The sequence below is a fragment of the Bos mutus genome, chromosome 27 (genome assembly GCF_027580195.1).
Source record: "Bos mutus isolate GX-2022 chromosome 27, NWIPB_WYAK_1.1, whole genome shotgun sequence".
Classification (NCBI taxonomy): domain Eukaryota; kingdom Metazoa; phylum Chordata; class Mammalia; order Artiodactyla; family Bovidae; genus Bos; species Bos mutus.
Genome location: NC_091643.1, coordinates 3424028 through 3442009, shown reverse-complemented (window position 1 = coordinate 3442009; position 17982 = coordinate 3424028). Strand labels below are relative to the sequence as shown.

Here is a 17982-nt window from a genome sequence, read left to right as displayed (position 1 = left end):
TGACTGCTGCGTGAACACGTGGCTCTGATGGGAGGAGCCAGGGGAGACCAACCTATCGCCCACGCGCAGCAGTAACCCCAGGCGCCTTACTGTCCGGGCATACGGTGTGCAACTTACAAGTAGGTGTCTGGAGAATCAACCTCAGAAAAAGGGTCAGTTTCAATTATCAAGTTACACAGCCCCAAGAGTGCCTGGGATAATCTGAAACAAATTAATAAAATGGGGCTAGAAGATGATTGGAAAGGTGATGCTTGTAAGATCTTTAAGAGTTCCAGGTACATTCAATGTAAAACAACGTGACAGTCAACCTTAAAAGGCTGAAAAAAAATCAACTATGATGAATAACTTCCGGTGTGTTAAAAGTAAACACATAAACCCATTTATTCTAGGGCATTCACAAGTGTGAAAAGCACAAACCACTGCAAATCAAAGCAGGTAAAAAAGTTGAAGGATGCAAGCAGCAATTTACTGATTTTCCAATTTATCCACTGCCTAGTATTTTCAAACCAAGTCCAGCAGAAAGGATTTATCAAAATACAACATATGAACCTCTGCACTGTTTACATACGGCATCCACGCCACAGTTGTTAGCTGCAACGATCACAAAGGCCTTGAATCTAGAAAAGCAGGAACTTTTCTAGTGAAGGAAGGGAAAAGGAACCCCCCCCCAGTCCTTTTGAGAATTCATTGAAAATGACAGACCCCCTCCCAAGAGAAATAATATACACAATATTAAGAACAATTACACTAGTGTAACAATCTGGCAACACCGAATCACTTCCCTGGATAAACACAATGAAATCTGCTAGTTGGGAAAAGTAACACACATAAACACCTTTTCCTTCTCCACAGTCAGCCCCTCTACTGGCTCTGTCTCGTGGAGGTCACCGACAGCGAGAAGGTGTAAAACCCGACACACACCTGCCGGTCTCCGCGCCTCCCACCTCAGCAGCACTGCTTCAGAGCTGATGGCCACTCCACTCAAAACTCTTCCCACTCGCTGCTTCCTGACCCCCTGCTCTTCCTTTTCCTCCTTTCTCTCTGTGTCCTCCTCTGGCTTCTCTTTCAGCCTCCACCACCTCTGTCTAGAAGGCATCCCAGTCTTCAGCCTGACTCTCTTCTCGTGCCTTCCTCTCCAGATGAGCTGGAGGCCTCTGAGAACCTCTACAAGCTGGCTTCTCCCAAGTGCACACATCTCAACTCTCTGTGTCTCAAGTCCACGCTCCTCCTCAGGAAAAGGAAAGGAAGTCACTCAGTCGTGTCTGACTCTTTGTGACCCCTCTGTCCATGGGATTTTCCAGGCAGGGATACTGGAGTGGGTTGCCATTTCTTTCTCCAGGGAACCTTCCCGACCCAGGGATCGAATCCAGGTCTCCCGTGTTGCAGGCAGACACTTTACTGTCTGAGCCACCAGGGAAGGTGACTGATGCGCCGAACTACCAAAAAAACAGCTTAGGCCTGGCCCAGGAGAGCTCTGCACCCCCTGTGATTACAGTATTAATGAACAGTATGCTGCCCAGGTAACAAAACCCAGTGGTAACTTCAGTTCAGTTCAGTTCAGTTCAGTCGCTCAGTCGTGTCCGACTCTTTGCGACCCCATGAATCGCAGCACTCCAGGCCTCCCTGTCCATCACCAACTCCCAGAGTTCACTCAGACTCACATCCATCAAGTCAGTGATGCCATCCAGCCATCTCATCCTCTGTCGTCCCCTTCTCCCCTGTCCCCAATCCCTCCCAGCATCAGAGCCTTTTCCAGTGAGTCAACTCTTCGCATGAGGTGGCCAAAGTACTGGAGTTTCAGCTTTAGCATCATTCCTTCCAAAGAAATCCCAGGACTGATCTCCTTTAGAATGGACTGTTTGGATCTCCTTGCAGTCCAAGGGACTCTCAAGAGTCTTCTCCAACACCACAGCTCAAAAGCATCAATTCTCTGGCGCTCAGTTATGCAAAGTCAACAGGACCTTCCTGACGGAAACATCACCTTGGCCTCCTGCAAGTTTATCATAAGCTACGTAGTGTGGCACAGGGCTTCCCTGGTGGCTTAGTGGTAAAGAGTCCACCCAGAACGCAGGAGACGTGGGTTCGATTCCCTGTCAGGAAGATCCCCTGGAGAAGGAAATGGCAGCCCACTCCAGCATGCTTGTCTAGAGAATCCCATGGACAGAGGAGCCTGGCGGGCTACAGTCCACAGAGTCACAAGCAGTGGGACATGACTCCGTGATTAAACGACAACAAAGCGTGGCCAGGACTCTACAACAGCCCACCATCACTGGCACGCTCCAGCAAGGAGCCCTGCTGAGTGCCTCCGCCTCTGGAGGAGGAGGTTTCCCAGGGGTGAGGAGCACACTCTGACAGCAGGTACTGGGCCTGCTGTTTCACTCAGGGCACGACTGCATAGGAGAGGCGGAACAAGCACGGGCTCATTACGCAGCCCTACCTCACTCGCTGGTGGTGGGGAATCTGTCAGATGCCTCTAGCAGGTGCCAGCACCTCCACATACCCCACTCTGGAAAGGCTCTGGGCACAGGGAGCCGCTCAGGGAAGCCCAATTTACTCAGCACCCCTAAACCCATGCTCACTTCTTGGCAAACTAATCTTCTGAAGTCAAAACCCGTGAACACTGGTACTGGTATTTTCTGCATACATCTTCCCAAACTAGCTGTAGCACCGTCTTTCATACCACAAAGAGTTCCTCTGTGATGCCGGGAAGGTGAAAATTGCCGAGAGAGACTGGATGCCATCTTGGAAAGACAGCCAGCAATGGACAACTGTAAACTGCGATGGCCGTTTCTCCAGCTCTTTCCAGTAATTTCTGAAGAGGGTAATGAGGGCATCCCATTAAACTATCAGACTCAAATTGGGTTACTGTGTTTGTATTTTAATTTAACAAACATGTATTGTAGTTTATCTACTCTCTCTTGGACAATGTAGGGATGCAAAGACATAATCCCTGCTCTCAAGGAACTTCAAGTCTCCCAGGAAAGAACGAACGGAAGGACACGGGGGCGGGTGCTGCTTTTCCAGCAGCTGGAGTGGAGTGTTCCTCGAGGGCCACAGAGGCTTCAGTCCTCTAGACACGGTCACTCCACCATCAGGTTGGGGGCAGCAGCCTTCCAAAACACACGCTTTTCCACTCACCATCTCCCAGGTGGCGCTAGTGGCAAAGAATCCACCTGCCCATGCAGGAGACAGGAGACAGGGGTTTGACCCCTGGGCCCAGAAGAGCCCCTGGAGAGGGGCACGGCCACCCACCCCAGTGTCGCTGCCTGGAGAAGCCCGTGGACAGGAGGGCCTGGCGGGCTGCGGTCCACAGGGTTCAAAGAGTTGGGCGCGACCAGCGCTCACTTTCCCATTTCAGTTCTGACCCTATTGTCTTCCCTACAAACTGTGTTCAAAGAACCCTGCCGCTCCCTCTCCTGCCTTCTCACTCTCTTCCTCTGCGTCTACAGACTGCGCTTTGTACTTCACGACCACAGGAAAAACTTCCCTCCCTCCCCTGCAGCTCAGAGCTCCCCCTACTTGGCATCTGTGCTGGCCAGGGCCTCGCTGCTCCCCCATCCCTCAGAGTGCAAATCTCAACTCTCCTCCTCCCGGGGCGATCGGGTGGATTTCATTACCCACCTGCGCATCTACCGCAGTCGCCCACGGCCAGCCCCAGCCTCGGCACCCCGCCAGCCCACACACACAATGCACAGAAACCCACACACAGGCATCCCAACTCACTTCCAAATGGTTCTGCAAAATAAATATATGGAGATGTTGCTGCTGCTGGTAAGTCGCTTCAGTCGTGTCCGACTCTGTGTGACCCCATAGAGAGCAGCCCACCAGGCTCCCCTGTCCCTGGGATTCTCCAGGCAAGAACACTGGAGTGGGTTGCCATTTCCTTCTCCAATGCATGAAAGTGAAAAGTGAAAGTGAAGTTGCTCAGTCGTGTCTGACCCTCAGCGACCCCATGGACTGCAGCCCACCAGGCTCCTCCATCCATGGGATTTTCCAGGCAAGAGTACTGGAGTGGGGTGCCACTGCCTTCTCCGTATTTAGAGATGAGATGGAGGCAAAGCACAGGTACAGTTTTAACAGTTGATGTATGGGGGTGAAGGCTGGTGCTCCCTGTAATATTCTTTCAACTCTTCTGTAGTTTGAAAGTTTCCAGATTTAAAAAGTTGGGGGAAAAGAATATGTAGGATCAGAATAAAAACAAGAATCGTGGTTGCTGTCCTTTGGGCAGTTTGTAAGTCTAACTTGTCTAATCTCAATAGGTGAGATAGATTTGAGAGCTCGATGACTGATAATAATAAGCCTAAGCGTACCATCAACATGCAAGTCCTGACTGACGGCCTACCAAGGAGCAGCAGGGCGCTCAGCGCTGTGTGTACAGGGTCCACAAAGCATTCGCCCCGGGAGCGGGAGCCAGTCTCCCAGCCTCCCCAGCCTGTGCTCACAGCACCACCGTCTTCCCCAGACCCCTGAGCCCTCTCAAGCAGCCCACACCTCAATCAGTGGCCAAGGTCTCTGCCTCCAGTACTCTCCACCGCTCTCCCCTCTCCACTCTGAGGCCACCACCTGCCCCCATCCCAGGCCCACCTGCCCTCTCACCTGGACTCTGCGGCAGGAGTTCCATGCAGCCCTTGCTTCTCTGTCTGGATGCTCAGCTCTAACTGGATCACACTTCCGGTTTGAAGGGTTTCTGGAGACCCTCCAGCACCAGGAAGTCACACCCGAAGCCTGCCGGTGACCCCGAGGAGCACGTGTTTCATTGCTGCTTCTCCCACCCCTTCTCACTGCCTCGTTTGCTATTGTCTAGTTGTCAAGTTGTGTCCAACTCTTTGCAACGCTATGGACCGTAGCCCACCAGGCTCCTCTGTCCATGGGTGCTCCCAGGCAAGAATACTGGAGTGGGTTGCCATTTCCTCCTCCAGGGGATCATCCCCAACCAGGATGGAACCCACGGCTCCTGCTTGTCGGGAAGGTTCTTCTCCACTGAGCCACCCGGGAAGCCCCTGGCCACACACTGGCTCCCTGGCGCCCAGCAGTGCCCTGGCTGCTTTCCTGTGACCCCGTGGCCTGCACAGGCACCCCCTGTCCCGCAGCAGGCTCCCTCACTCTCTCCACTCACTTCTGCTCTCCTGCGCGGCCCCAGATACGAACCCTCATGCCAGGTAATATCGCACTCCTCTGAACCTTTAAAAAAACGTCACATGCACTTACTACTTTGCAAGTACTACTGACACTTCCGAGTACAACCCAAGATCTATATGTGCATTTCTTACCAAGATTCCGAAACAATGAAGTCCCTGAAGGCAACGACTTTTACACGTGACAGGCACTAAAGGTTTATGACAGGAACCTAACATTCCTTTACACAAATCCAAAAAACTGTAGTGTTGCCCCCTAAACCACAAGCAATTTTCCCTTCAGATGCCAACAACATTTTAACAGCAATATAGTCTTTTTCTTTTTCCCTCTTTTAGTGTGGTAAAATATATAATACAAAATTTGCCATTTTAAACCACTTGAAAGTGTAAAATTCAGTACCATTAATTACAATGACAACATTGTGCAACTATCACCACTATCTGTTGGCAAAATTTTCATCACCCCCAAACAGAAACTGCCCCTGTTAAGAAATAACTACCCATTCTCCCTTCCTCCTGCCCCTGGGAACCCTCCAATCTGCCTGTTCTAATCAGCTCACCATGTAAACGGAATCATGTAATAATGTCTGTCCTGCTGTCTAGCTTATTTTCCAGCTCATTCATGGTGTAGAGCGTGAATCAGAACTTCACTCCACGGGAATTCCTTGGCAGTCCAGTGGCTGACTCTCGCTTCCACTGCAGGGGGTGAGGGTTCAATCACCCCTCACCCCCCCGGGGGAACTAAGATCCCACGTGCTGTGTGTGCAGTGCAGCGGTGGGTGGGGACAGCTTTTCGGGGCTGAAAAATATTCCATTATACGGATAGGCCACATTTTGTGCATCCACTCATCTGCTGATGGACACCTGGTTATTTGCACTTTTTGACTACCGTGAGCAGCTATGAACACTGACTCAATGCAGAGTCCCTGCTTTCAATCCTTTTGGGACAACACTTAGGAGTAGAATTGCTGGGTCACACAGGAATTCTTTTCCGCTTTATGGGAAACAACAGCAGTATAGTTTTACAATTTACAAATGTGGTCCTTTTGGGAAGCACAACACCCACAAGAGTTCCTACTCATCTGGGAAACAATTCACTTTTAGACAGGTAACAGATAAATTAAAGATATATACAAGGAAGGCTATTTTTCAGCAGGTGAGACAGGGCTTTGTACAGGAAGACTTCTTTTGAACCTGTTTCTTAAACCCAAGCAAGCATACAAAACATGCTTGGATGAAATGATCAGCCTTTACTATTCAAAGAGGATCATCTCTTTTCAGTCCAAGGTTAGCAGCCTGGGATTTCTAAACTGACATCTCACTATTATTACCACTAATGCCAGGAGATTTTATAAAACCACAGAATACAAAATGTAAAGTCGCAGACACAATCAGTGCTGACCCAGAGCACCTCTCTAAGGGCAAGGTCAGAAGAGACCACCAGGAGTATCTTTCACTCTTTACTCCACAACTTCTGCATCTCAGCCTCTCAAAAACATACATTCTTATAATCATATAACAGCCTAAAATTGTACTTAAAATACCAGCAATGTTAGGAAAAATGATGAGCTGTTAAAGGCAGCTAAATGGGCAGCTCTAACAGTATCACCATCTAACACGTCAGGAAACTCTTACTCTCCTGTGAGCTTCACAACACTGCAAGGCAGGCTGGCCAGGTGCTCAGCCCTTTCAGTCAATGAGGAAAAGAAGGTTGAGAAAACTGCTTTACATTTTTTTTAATGCTCCTGACATTAGCCTTTGTATCATACTAAAAAAAGGGTAAGTGTAGCTGTAAAACTTTAAAACCACTGTATCTGGTTTCATTCTAGGTCTCCCCCCAAAATAAAAAGCACTGACTTAGTTGGGTTCATATATTTAGAAAACACAAAAATAATGCTCAAAATGTAATAAAGTCATCTCATATAAAAGGAAATTTTTATTATTCTCACCCATGCCTGAAATGTTTAATGACTTCTCTAAGACACTTTGTCCTAAATAGCACCCTGCCTCAAATCTTAATTTTTAGGTTTTGAGGCACTAAATGAGTATTTACTCAAAATTCTGATATATCTAATAAGAGAAATCTGAAGTTTAAAGGACTTGCGCAAAATGTGTCATTTATTATGTGCAGACATACAGGCTACAGACATTTATGGCTACAGGTTAGTTATATAGCTCTAACTAGTCAATTTAGCAAAGCTTGAGCCTCAGGCTGTAAATAACAGCTACAAAACTGACTCCAGGGGCCCAGAGTTCACCAGCTATCTAAAAGGCATAGTTTTACAATCCAATGCTTTAGGAAATCATTACAGTAGTTAAGACAGCACTCTTCTCCTAAACGAGAGAGCGCCAAAATGCAGGGGAAAAAGCCTAACCGAAAGCACAGTACATGAACTGGGAGACTAGTTATGATCATATTTATATGCACAAATGTAATAATTCAGAGATACCAAGGAATTTTATTTAACTGGCAATACACAGTAATTTTAAAAACACAGTTTAAAACACTTTTGAGGTCACTGAATGTATGAAAGAAGAGAATGAAAAAGCTGGCTTAAAACTCAACATTCAAAAAACTAAGACCATGGCATCCCATCCCATCCCTTCATGGCAAATAGATGGCGAAAAAGTGGCAACAGTGACATTTTATTTTCAGGGCTCCAAAATCACTGCAGACGGTTACTGAGGCCGTGAAATTAGAAAACGCTTGCTCCTTGGAAGAAAAACTGTAACACATCTAGACAGCATTTTAAAAAACAGACAGAGGTCCATCTAGTAAAAGCCATCTACAGTTCTCCCAGCAGTCATACACAGATGGGAGAGCTAAACCACAGAGAAGGCTGAGCACCAAAGAATTGATGCCTTCGAACTGTGGTGCAAGAGAAGACTCTTGAGAGTCCCTTGGACAGCAAGGAGATCAAACCAGTCAATCCTAAAGGAAACCAACCCTGAACATTCACTGGAAAGACTGATGCTGAAGTGCCAATACTTTGGCCACCAAATGTGAAAAGCCGACTCACTGGAAAAGACCCTGATGACTGGAAAGACTGAGGGCAGGAGGAGAAGGAGGTGACAGAGGATGAGATAGTTGGATGGCATCACTGATTCAATGAACATGAATTTGAACAAAATCAGGGAGACAGTGAAGGACAGAGAAGCTGGGGTGCTGCAGTCCATGGGGTCACACAGTAGCACACAACTGAACAACAACTGAATATATTCCTCATTTTGTTCTTCAAAATAACATCTACTCAATATGAAACGCTGAGAATTTAACTTGATGTGCTCAAACATAACTGTTAGAAACTGCATTTCACACAGGTTTGGAAGCTCAGTAAGTTCACATATATTTGTCAAGTGCTAAAAATACTCAACACATCCAGTGCACCTTCAGGAGAAGCAATTCTCCCATTGATCTGCAATAATCAATGGTTTACTGAGAGGTTACTATGTGCCAACTACTATACTTTAATAAAGTAATGTAGCTAAATTTAAAGCCACACACTCAATAGTGACTGAAGAAAGGCAGTTCTACAAAAGCTTAATATACATCAATTGAAAGCTAATTATTTAACTCACTCAAAATATAGTTTACAATTGTCAAAATTAAAAAATTTTAAGAACCAAGCTATCAAGTTTTCATGCTGAGTAACACTAAGAAAATTATAAAGAAATAAACATGCATACATTCAATGTATCATTTAATTCACACATTTTAATTGGAAGCTAGCTTCCCTGGTGGCTCAGAAGGTAAAGAATCTGCCTGCAATGTGGGAGACCTGGTTTGGATCCCTGGGTGGGGAAGATCCCCTGGAGAAGGGAAAGGTTACCCACTCCAGTATTCTTGCCTGGAGAATCTCATGGACAGAGGAGCCTGGTGAGCTACAGTCCATGGGATCACAAAGAGCTGAACACGAACTTCAAAAAGTAGCTTCAAATTACCCATTTCCATCTCAAATAACAATATACATTAAAATAGTAAATGATTCAATCCTATAAGGTACCAACACAAAACCTAAAACCAAACTCATTTATGTTAGCTGACTATTGGGGTACTGTATAACACTCTATCAGTAACACTAGTGAACCAACCAAAAGTAGAAATCACAGTTCACAGCACTTAAACAGCCCTACTGAAAAATGTCTTCAGAAAAATAAGGCAGTCTTTACTTTTGAAAGTCAACATAATACACATTTCCCTCCCAAAATAAAAATGTCTTGTGTTTTCTCTGAAACTGAAGAAAAATTTTTTCAAAATGTTTATGTTAAAGCTTGTGTCCCCAGCGTCCACAACCCAACAACCCATCCAGTTTTAGGTGATTGATGGTCAGAGGTTTCACCTTTAAGGGTCTTTAGGAGGGTTTTCCAAGGATAAGAAGTTCTACATGTTGAGCAACACAAATCTCTCACACGGGAGCTCAGCTAAAATGCTAGGAAACTAAAGTGTACTGACAACTGGTTTCTTAAAGAAAATGATTAATCCCATGAAAACCTTCAAACTGTTTACAATTTTAAACTGTAAATTTAAGAAAGAAGTTTATGCCTTGATAAACATTATTAGTTTTGAAACTATGCTTTAAAAGCTTGGTTTTAAAACCTAGATCAGCTAAAGCTGTCTGAATCCACAAGACATGCATGGAAGAGACGTGATATCAAATATGTGGGTGATAAGGACAGGCAGCAGACATACCTTGGGGAATGCCCATGGGTTCACTACAACCAACCAAGGGAGCCACAGGCCTCCAGCCGAAGTAAGCTGCCACCAAGATGAAAAAGGAAAATATCCCAGGCCTAAGCCTGGCCCATTTCTCAACTGTTCAGAAAGACAGTCTGAAAAGATTCTTGAAAGCCAAGAGAGAAATCCTCCAGAACGATTAACTGGCTACAAACTATAGTTTAAGGGCATTTCAAACTCAGAAAACAGGACAAGATTTTACCAAGCAACACCCCACACTTGACCGAACGTAAGAACATGTTACAAAAACGGCAGTGTTAAAGCTTTCCCCACTTAATCCATTAACCACAGCTTAGAAAGTTCAGTGTTCATAAGCAAAATATTCCCTTTCGTTTTTCAACCTGAATATTTCCACAGGCGCATTTTAAATTCTGTTTATCACCACTGTTACTCGCTAGTAACAACTTCTTCCTATGCTATGTAAGTTTAGTACACTTCTAAAACACCTCACCCTATTCCAATTATCAATCCTGAGAACTAAGATTTAGCTTAACTGTTACAGTTAATTTTCAGACTGTGGGAGTAAGAGAACGGAATAATTAACCTCTCTCAAACGGCGCTACTGTAGTACCTAAGTCCTTCAGCGGAGAAGGTGACAGCACCCCACTCCAGTACTCTTGCCTGGGAAACCCCATGGACGAGGAGCCGGGTGGGCTGCAGTCCATGGGGTCGTGAAGAGTCGGACACGACTGAGCGGCTTCACTCTCACTTTTCACTTTCATGCATTGGAGAAGGAAATGACAACCCACTCCAGTGTTCTGGCCTGGAGAATCCCAGGGACGGGGGAGCCTGGTGGGCTGCGGTCTATGGGGTCACACAGAGTCAGACACGACTGAAGCGACTTAGCAGCAGCAGCAGCAAGTCCTTCGTCACTTCACGTTGATTTAGTAAAATCATCCAGTCTTCCGCCTTGACCCAACAAAAGCCAAGTGGCCATTTTAAATAAAATCAAGTTATCACCAAATCCTTCAAAAGCGTGTATCAAGCTGTTTTGAAACTGAAACACGCATGATATACACACAGTTCGAGTAAAGCAATTTTGAGGAAAAACATCTCTACGGAAGAGTTAAAATCTATAAAATAAAGTAAAAACGTCTTTATCAAAGCCACAAACTACATCCTGAATCGGTCAGCCCAAAGTCCAACACAAAAATGCACACAACGTAACTTGTGAAGATGCAGTGTTACCGCTGCATTAACTTGAAGAACAAAGACGGCAGTTTTCTGAACTGAAATGTCCCTAAGCGTCTGGGTCCCACAGCACCCTCGGGAGCCCTGAGGGGGTGTCCCAGAAGCACGCGGACAGGCGTCCCCTCAGAGGGCCCGCCGCACGGCGGCCGCAGACTCGGCGGAGCCTCCGCCCAGGCCGGATTCCAGCGTGAGCTCGGGGTCAGCGCCCCACAATCACCGGCCAATGAACAAAAGCAAAACTTCGAAACAAGGAGAAGAGGAGACTTCTACAGTTCAGAAGGGGGACCAGGGGACAGGCGCTCACCTGCAGTTGGGCGGAGGGTCTAGAGTGATGTCCGCCAGCTCCTTCTGAATCCTGGATCGGGAGGCGAGGGGAGAGAAAGACAGCGCGTCAGGGTGGCCGCGCGCAGGGCTGACAACCCCCGCCCGGGTTCGAGGCCCGCCTCGCGCACCGCCCCTCGGCTCCGCTCGGCGCCGTCGCCGCCGCGACCCTTCCGGAGCGCCTCGCCGGCGGCCGGTTTCCCGACCCGCAGCGGACCGCGCGGAGCGCAGCCCGCCCGCCAGCCGCCCCGCGGCTCCCCCGCCCCGCACGGCGCCCCCCTCAGGCCGCCCGCGTCCCCAGGACGCAGCCAACATGGCCGCTCCCCGCGCGGCCCCGCGGGCGCTGACTGCCCTGCCGCCTGACCGTCGGGCGGAGGGGGCGGCGCAGGCCGCGCGGCGCCCCCGGGAGGGCCCCGCCCGCGGCGCACGAAGCCGCGACCCACGAAGCCGCGGCCCGGCCGGGGACCCCGGAGGCCCGCCCCCGCCCCCGCCCCCGCCCGGACACCCCGCCCGCGGCCCGCAAGGTGCACCGGCGGCCGGGCCCCTCTGGCCCGCACACCCCGGCGGCCCCCGCACTTCCCGGCAGCCCCGGCCCGCACCCCGCACGGGCTCTGAACCCGGGACCCCCCCCCACACACACACACACCCGCGAGCTCTCGTCCCCGCAGCGCCCCGCCACTGCACGGAGCCCATCCCCCGCCCCGGGCCGACGCCGCCCGGCCTTCACGCCGGCCCGGCCTTTGTCTTGGGCCTACCTAGGTGCCCAGAGCATCAGTTCAGACCAAAGTTTGCGGCCATGAAGCCTCCGCCACCTTCCAGACCCAGCCTGGTGTCTTTATCACCTTTCCTGACCCTATCGAATCAAGCCCTAAAGGGCTGTGCTACAATTTAAAAACCCCACATAGGCAGTACAGGAGTACAAAACATACACACAGTCTAAAAGCAATCAATCCCAATGGATGCTCTTCTCTTCCCAAAGGTTTTCTGAGGGTAGGATGACAGGACTAGCTAGCTCCGATTGCAAAAGGTTTTATGAAAGCAGTTTTTTTTCATTTATAAGTCAAGAGAAATTTACTTCGGATTGGGGTGGTGATTAGGGAAGTTCCTTAAACTTTCCAATTGGAGGACATTTCTTGTCGTCGTGAAAGGGCTTTGCTATCTCTGGTATCTACTTATCTGCGTCCTGCTCAATTCTTTTGTCAATTCTTTTGCGATCATCCTATCAGCTCTGGGGCCTTGGCATCCCCGGTGTCTGACTCATTATTGTATGTCAGGCAGTTTGGATCGTGGGCTTCCCGATTCTTTACCTGCATCTACCAGAATGGCTGTGTATGTTAAGGCCTATGTACAGGGGCAAAATCACCTCCCTCTAAGCACAACTGGCATAAATCCTCCTTGTCAATCCAATCTCTCTGATAAAACATTCACTGAAAAGGGAGCTGTTTCTTTAACACCTAAAAAAGATAATACCAGACAGCTTTATCGACTTCACTTCTACAGCAAACATTCACACTACTTCCAGAATACTGGGAAAAGATTTGTAAGAGTAATCCACACATGTTCCACAGAGTATTTCTTATCCAGTCCACCTGCAGTGGGGGCTTTCCCTTCAGCTGTGGACTAAAAACCAACAAGTGGTTTCCTTCTAATGGGCAGTTAAGTAACCTCCTGTCGGCCAACTCAGGCTTGTCTTTCTTCCCATCTCCTAGTATATGTGCCCGCCCCAATTCTATTCCCACCTTCCAGATCAATTTCCCCGAGCAGCATCTACAGGGTCCCAGCAACCTCCCTTTTCCCCTTGTTCTTTCATGGATACGAGGCCCCCTGTTTTTTCACCTTTACTATTAACCACAGCTCTGCTTTATGGTAACAGCCACTCCTTCAGCAAGATTCCCAGGGAGCTAAAGCTGATGTTAACCTGATAAAATTACTGTTGGAAGCTTCCCGCCTTTCATTTATTTTACACCTACCATCTCTTTCCCAGGCATTTCCAAATGAGTTTTTAACTTCCTTAGCATAAATAGACAAATTGTGTCTAATGAAGAAAAAAAAACCGTCTCTAATTTGCCTACATAAAGCAGACAATTTTATATTTGACACCTGTGCCTTTATCCCCAAATATATTCCTGTACACTAGGGTAATCCAGCAAAATATAAAAATGCTAGTGAACTAACACAAATATTCTGCCTTAGATCGGGCCAAAAGCTGCCCCCAGCTTGGATCAGAGAGCCCAGAGAAAGGGAGGGGGAATAAAGAGACGGCTCCATCCAAAGTGGGCAGGGGAGACGCCAGGCTCGGGGAGAACCAGCACAGGGCTGACCGCAGAGGGCCGCTCAGGACTCCTGGGAAGCTGAGATGCGATCAAACGACCTCTCTGAAATGAGAATCTTGCCAAGGCACCTTGCCACTTAACTCTACACGTCTACACTGTTTACAGCAGCCAGAGCCTTTTCTTCGTCTCCTGTGCTTTGGTCACCAAAGCATTTCATCAACTTTCCAAATTTCAAGTCAGGGAAAATGACAGGACAAACTTCCTAACTCAAAGTTCTGGCTCACTACTCAGTGGAGAAACCTAAAGCCTCCTTTTCTTTTTTTTAACGTTCTTTTAAGACAGACATCTTTATCTAAGCTACCATTTCGATTCCTTACTATCTTCCTGGTTTGCCACTTTAAAGTTTAATGACTGTACACCGGACAGCAGGATTTATGAAAAGGAAAGGGGGCTCCAAGGAATCTGCTGTAGACTAAGGCTTGTGAGGATCAGAGGATACTACTGAAGGATGATGGAGGTTAAAAGTAACTTCTATCAGAGACATAAGAGGGAGAGAAAAAAGAAAAAGAGCTACTGCGTGAATTCAACTTGTGTTGACAAAAGTGTTTTTGTTTTGTTTATAGCATAAAAGAAAATAGCATGAAAAAAAAAATTTGAGCGTCCCTGAAATTTAAGTGGAGGTTCTCAAAAAGAACAAAGAATCCCCAAAACAGCCTGGAATAACTAATTTACATCATTTATTGGTTTATTAATTTGCCTCAACTCTCTAAATCAGAAAAACCTCTTTAAATCCCATTTGAAAACATCCATTTCCATCTATTAAATTTTTTACTCTGCTAATGTGAGTTAGTTATTCCTTATGCAATTTGTGGAGAAAGCACTATTCAAAGAAAGATCCTATGTGCAACAGGTGAGAAGGAAGTAAGACGGTGATAGAAATCGCAGTGATAGAGCTGTCCGGGCAGGTATTAGTAATTAAGTGGGATGACAGTCTTGGGGAGGGTCACAGATTAGTGATTAACAGGACAAATAATTTGAAATCAGATTTGGAGGTCACTAGCAACACTCATGCGGATTCTTACAAACTGCAGCAAGATATGGGGAAGGCAAGCCACAACAGCTGCATGGAGACAATGATCAGAAGAAAAAACAGAAGCAGCAACAGAGAAATAATTCGGGCTTTCAAGGTCCTTTTTTCCCTTTTTATGAACACATAAGCCCTGAGGAGCGAGTAAGCTACCCTCACTGGAGGCGGACCCAATGCAGCCGGAGGCCGTGCGGGCAATAGGAAGCCTGCTTTGGGGGGCGGGGGTGGGGTTCGGTACCTCTTGGCGCTGGTGGAGAGTAGTTTGGAGTTTTTGCTCATGCTGACTTTGCTCTCCTTCTTCTTGGGGGTGTTTGCTTCTTTCTCAGTTTGCTGGTTGGAGGACGAAGACGAGGAGGAGCTGGTGCTGGCCCTCGAATCGTCATCCGACATAGCGAACCCCCCGCCCCACCCCGCAAACAGCCCCTGCAGGGGGAGGGAGACAAAATAGAAAGGCCGGTGTAGACACGGAACTCGGGCGCTGTCAGGAGGGCTCGGGCCCCGGCCGCCCCCCGCCCTCCACGCGCTTTCCCGAGTCTCCAGGCCCATCACGGCCTCCGCGAGTCGGACGCGGGCTGTTTGTCTGTATTCCCGGCCCCGAGTGGGGGCCGCGGCGGGGACCGGCCGGGAGCGCGGCGCGCCGCCCCTCCGCCGCCCCCGAGGCTCCCCTCCGGGCGGGGGCCGGGCCCGCCGGCCTCGAGCGGTGTGCAGCGGCCCCCGGGGGTCGCGGGGGCCGGGAGCGGAGTTCGGCGAGGTGGCGGGGCGGGGAGGCCGGGGAGGGGCGAGGGAGGAAGCCGAAAGGGGGGACGGGGGCGGGGGGCGGGGAGCGGGCGCCGGTGGGTGGGGGTGGCGGGCGGCGGGCGGGGGCGCCGAGGCCGGGCCCCCCACCCAGCCCCGGGCCGGCCCCCGGGGGCGCGGCCGGGCGGGGATCCCAGCACTCGCGCGGGCGCCGCCGGGGTAGGGGTGCGGGGCCTCCCCGGCGGAGGGGTAACAATGAGCGCGGCCGCCCCGGGGGGCTAGTAGCCACGCGGGCCCCCGCCCCGGGGGCACGGGGCGCCCCTCCCCTCCCCCTCCGCGGGCCTTGGCGGCCACGGGGGGCTCCCGGGGCCGCGCTGACAGTTCGAGCCCCGGCGGCCCCCACGACCCCCGCCGCGGGCGGCCCCCGCGCCCCACGCGGCCCGGGGTCCCCGCCCATCCCCCCGCGGGCGGGCCCGGCCCCCCGCCGCCCCCCAGTCCCGGCCCCGCGCCCAGCGGCCGCCCGGGCGGCGAGGGGCGGCCCCGAGGCCCGGCGGCGCAGCCGGGGGCCGGCGGGCGGCGGGGGGGATCCCCGTACCTCTCTTTGTGTCTGGCTGCTCCGTGCCGCCGCGGCGGCTGCTGCTGCGGCTGCGGCTGGGCCTGGCCACTCGTGTCTCTCTCTCGCCGGGAGAGAAGCGGAAGTGCAGCAGCAGCAACTATTAAACAGGCAATGGCTTCCCCCGCCACACACGCTCGCCCGCGCCCCGCCCCGCCCCGCGCAGGCCCCGCCCCGCGCAGGCCCCGCCCCCGCCCGCGCAGGCCCCGCCCCGCGCCCCTCCCCCACACCGCGCACCTCAGCACCTCGGGCGCCCGGCCGGGGGCCGAGGTCTCGCGTGGCCTGGGGACCCCGCCCCCGCCCGCGCTGGGAGGGGGTGGGGGTGCAGAGAACTGCCGGGAGTTGGGAGGTGACCTGAGGAAGTCCTCTCCCAAGAGGCTTTTGCCAAGGGGACTCGAGGGTGGCCGACTGGTTTAAAAAAAGTGATCCGGTAGCCAGGACTTTGGACGAGAGAATGCCCCCGGGAACTGCTCCTAAAAAGTGATCAGCCTAAGGGGAAATGAGGAGCCCCACGACAGGCTTTTTTGTGGGCTGACCTGGCTTCTCCCTCTGACGGTTTACCTGCTAGGAGCAGAGGTCGGTGCAGGCTCCCCTGTGAGAAACGGGACTTTTCTGCCCAGACACGTGCTATTTTACAATGTTAAATATTTCCAGTCATTTTTATAGACAGAGGTGGTGTTTTCTAAAAGTGATACAAAGGATTTCGTTACAGGTAAAACCAACCAACGTGCGACAGTCTCATGAATATGAGAAATCAATGGGAATAAACTCTGTACTACATTAGACTGGATTTAGAATTTTTGGTGTCAGAATTTAGATTAAAAGTTTGGGGGACCGCTGTACATTCTTCAGCTACAATACAAATGCCATTCAAATAATCATACTATTTTTATAAAAGTCGCTCTAATTCTGAATTGTTCATTTAGTATTCTTACCAAGATTAATTTTTTTTAACCATCAAATTACAGTTATGTTTCTCATTTATTCCTCATTTCAATTGAAGGAAATTGAAGAAATACGTATGAGGTTACACGTACTAGGTGTAGTACATTAAGCGACTGTCCAGACAGATTTCCATGGGCCACTCTAAATTATCTCATTCAAATTGCCATCCTTTTCCATGGCAACAGTGTGGCTTCAGTTACCACAGTACAACACAGTTTATAAAGCCCATGGCATATCCACTAACCAGGAAAACAAGCATGCTTACCACCCACCTAAACCCCTCCTAGCCCTCAACATGAAACTCCAACTTTACTAAGACTCATAAAGTAATTGTGAGGTACCAGGAAACATGTACCTACCAAGAATTGTCATGGTATCAAGGGGTCTAAAAGCTGAGAAAGAAAATATATATAGGGCATCATTTCAGCCTCCTATCTCCAGACAGAGCAATCCCTTAGTCACTCAGATGCTTAGAAATTTTGAAAAGATCCCACATGTCTGTCTGATTTCAGGAGTCCTGGTAGAGCATATAAGAATAACATTCTCTGTTGTATGTTATACGAAAACAATCCAAAAGAATCTGCTTAAAACCAGGCCATATACATGTACTTTGGATGTAAAAGATATAAATTTAAGGGAAAACAGTAAACAAACATGAACTCAGTAGGGATGAAAAAAATAATATGAAGACAGTTATTAAAATTGAGGCTTCCTCTTAACTAAAATGTGGGTTCCTGATTATTTAAAATACATGTTCACACTGTCAGTGTCATCGACTCGATGGACATGTGTTTGAGCAATTCCGAGAGTTTTGGTAATGGACGTGGAAGCCTGGCCTTCTGTAGTCCACGGGGTCGCAGTCAGACACGACTGAGCGGCTGAACTGAACTGTGTGAATACAACCAGTGAAGAATGCAGGAAAATAAAAGGTTTGATTTGCTCATATG

The 17982-nt window shown here is 49.5% G+C and overlaps 1 protein-coding gene across 2 annotated transcripts in view; it reads right to left on the bottom strand.

The window, feature by feature from the left end:
* LOC102278891 (ubiquitin-conjugating enzyme E2 E1) overlaps positions 1–16222 on the bottom strand; it is a 63100-nt gene extending 46878 nt beyond the window's left edge. Inside the window, exons 1-3 of one of the 2 annotated variants that reach the window (XM_070364292.1) lie at positions 16073–16222; positions 14981–15165; positions 11366–11416 (exon numbers count right to left, since the gene is read on the bottom strand). In XM_070364292.1, the coding sequence (XP_070220393.1) occupies positions 11366–11416; positions 14981–15132 (203 nt within the window). In that variant the 5' untranslated portion in view covers positions 15133–15165; positions 16073–16222. The remainder of the gene's footprint in view (positions 1–11365; positions 11417–14980; positions 15166–16072) is intronic. The other variant, XM_070364293.1, reaches the window with a different exon arrangement.
* Between the last annotated feature and the right edge of the window lie 1760 nt (positions 16223–17982).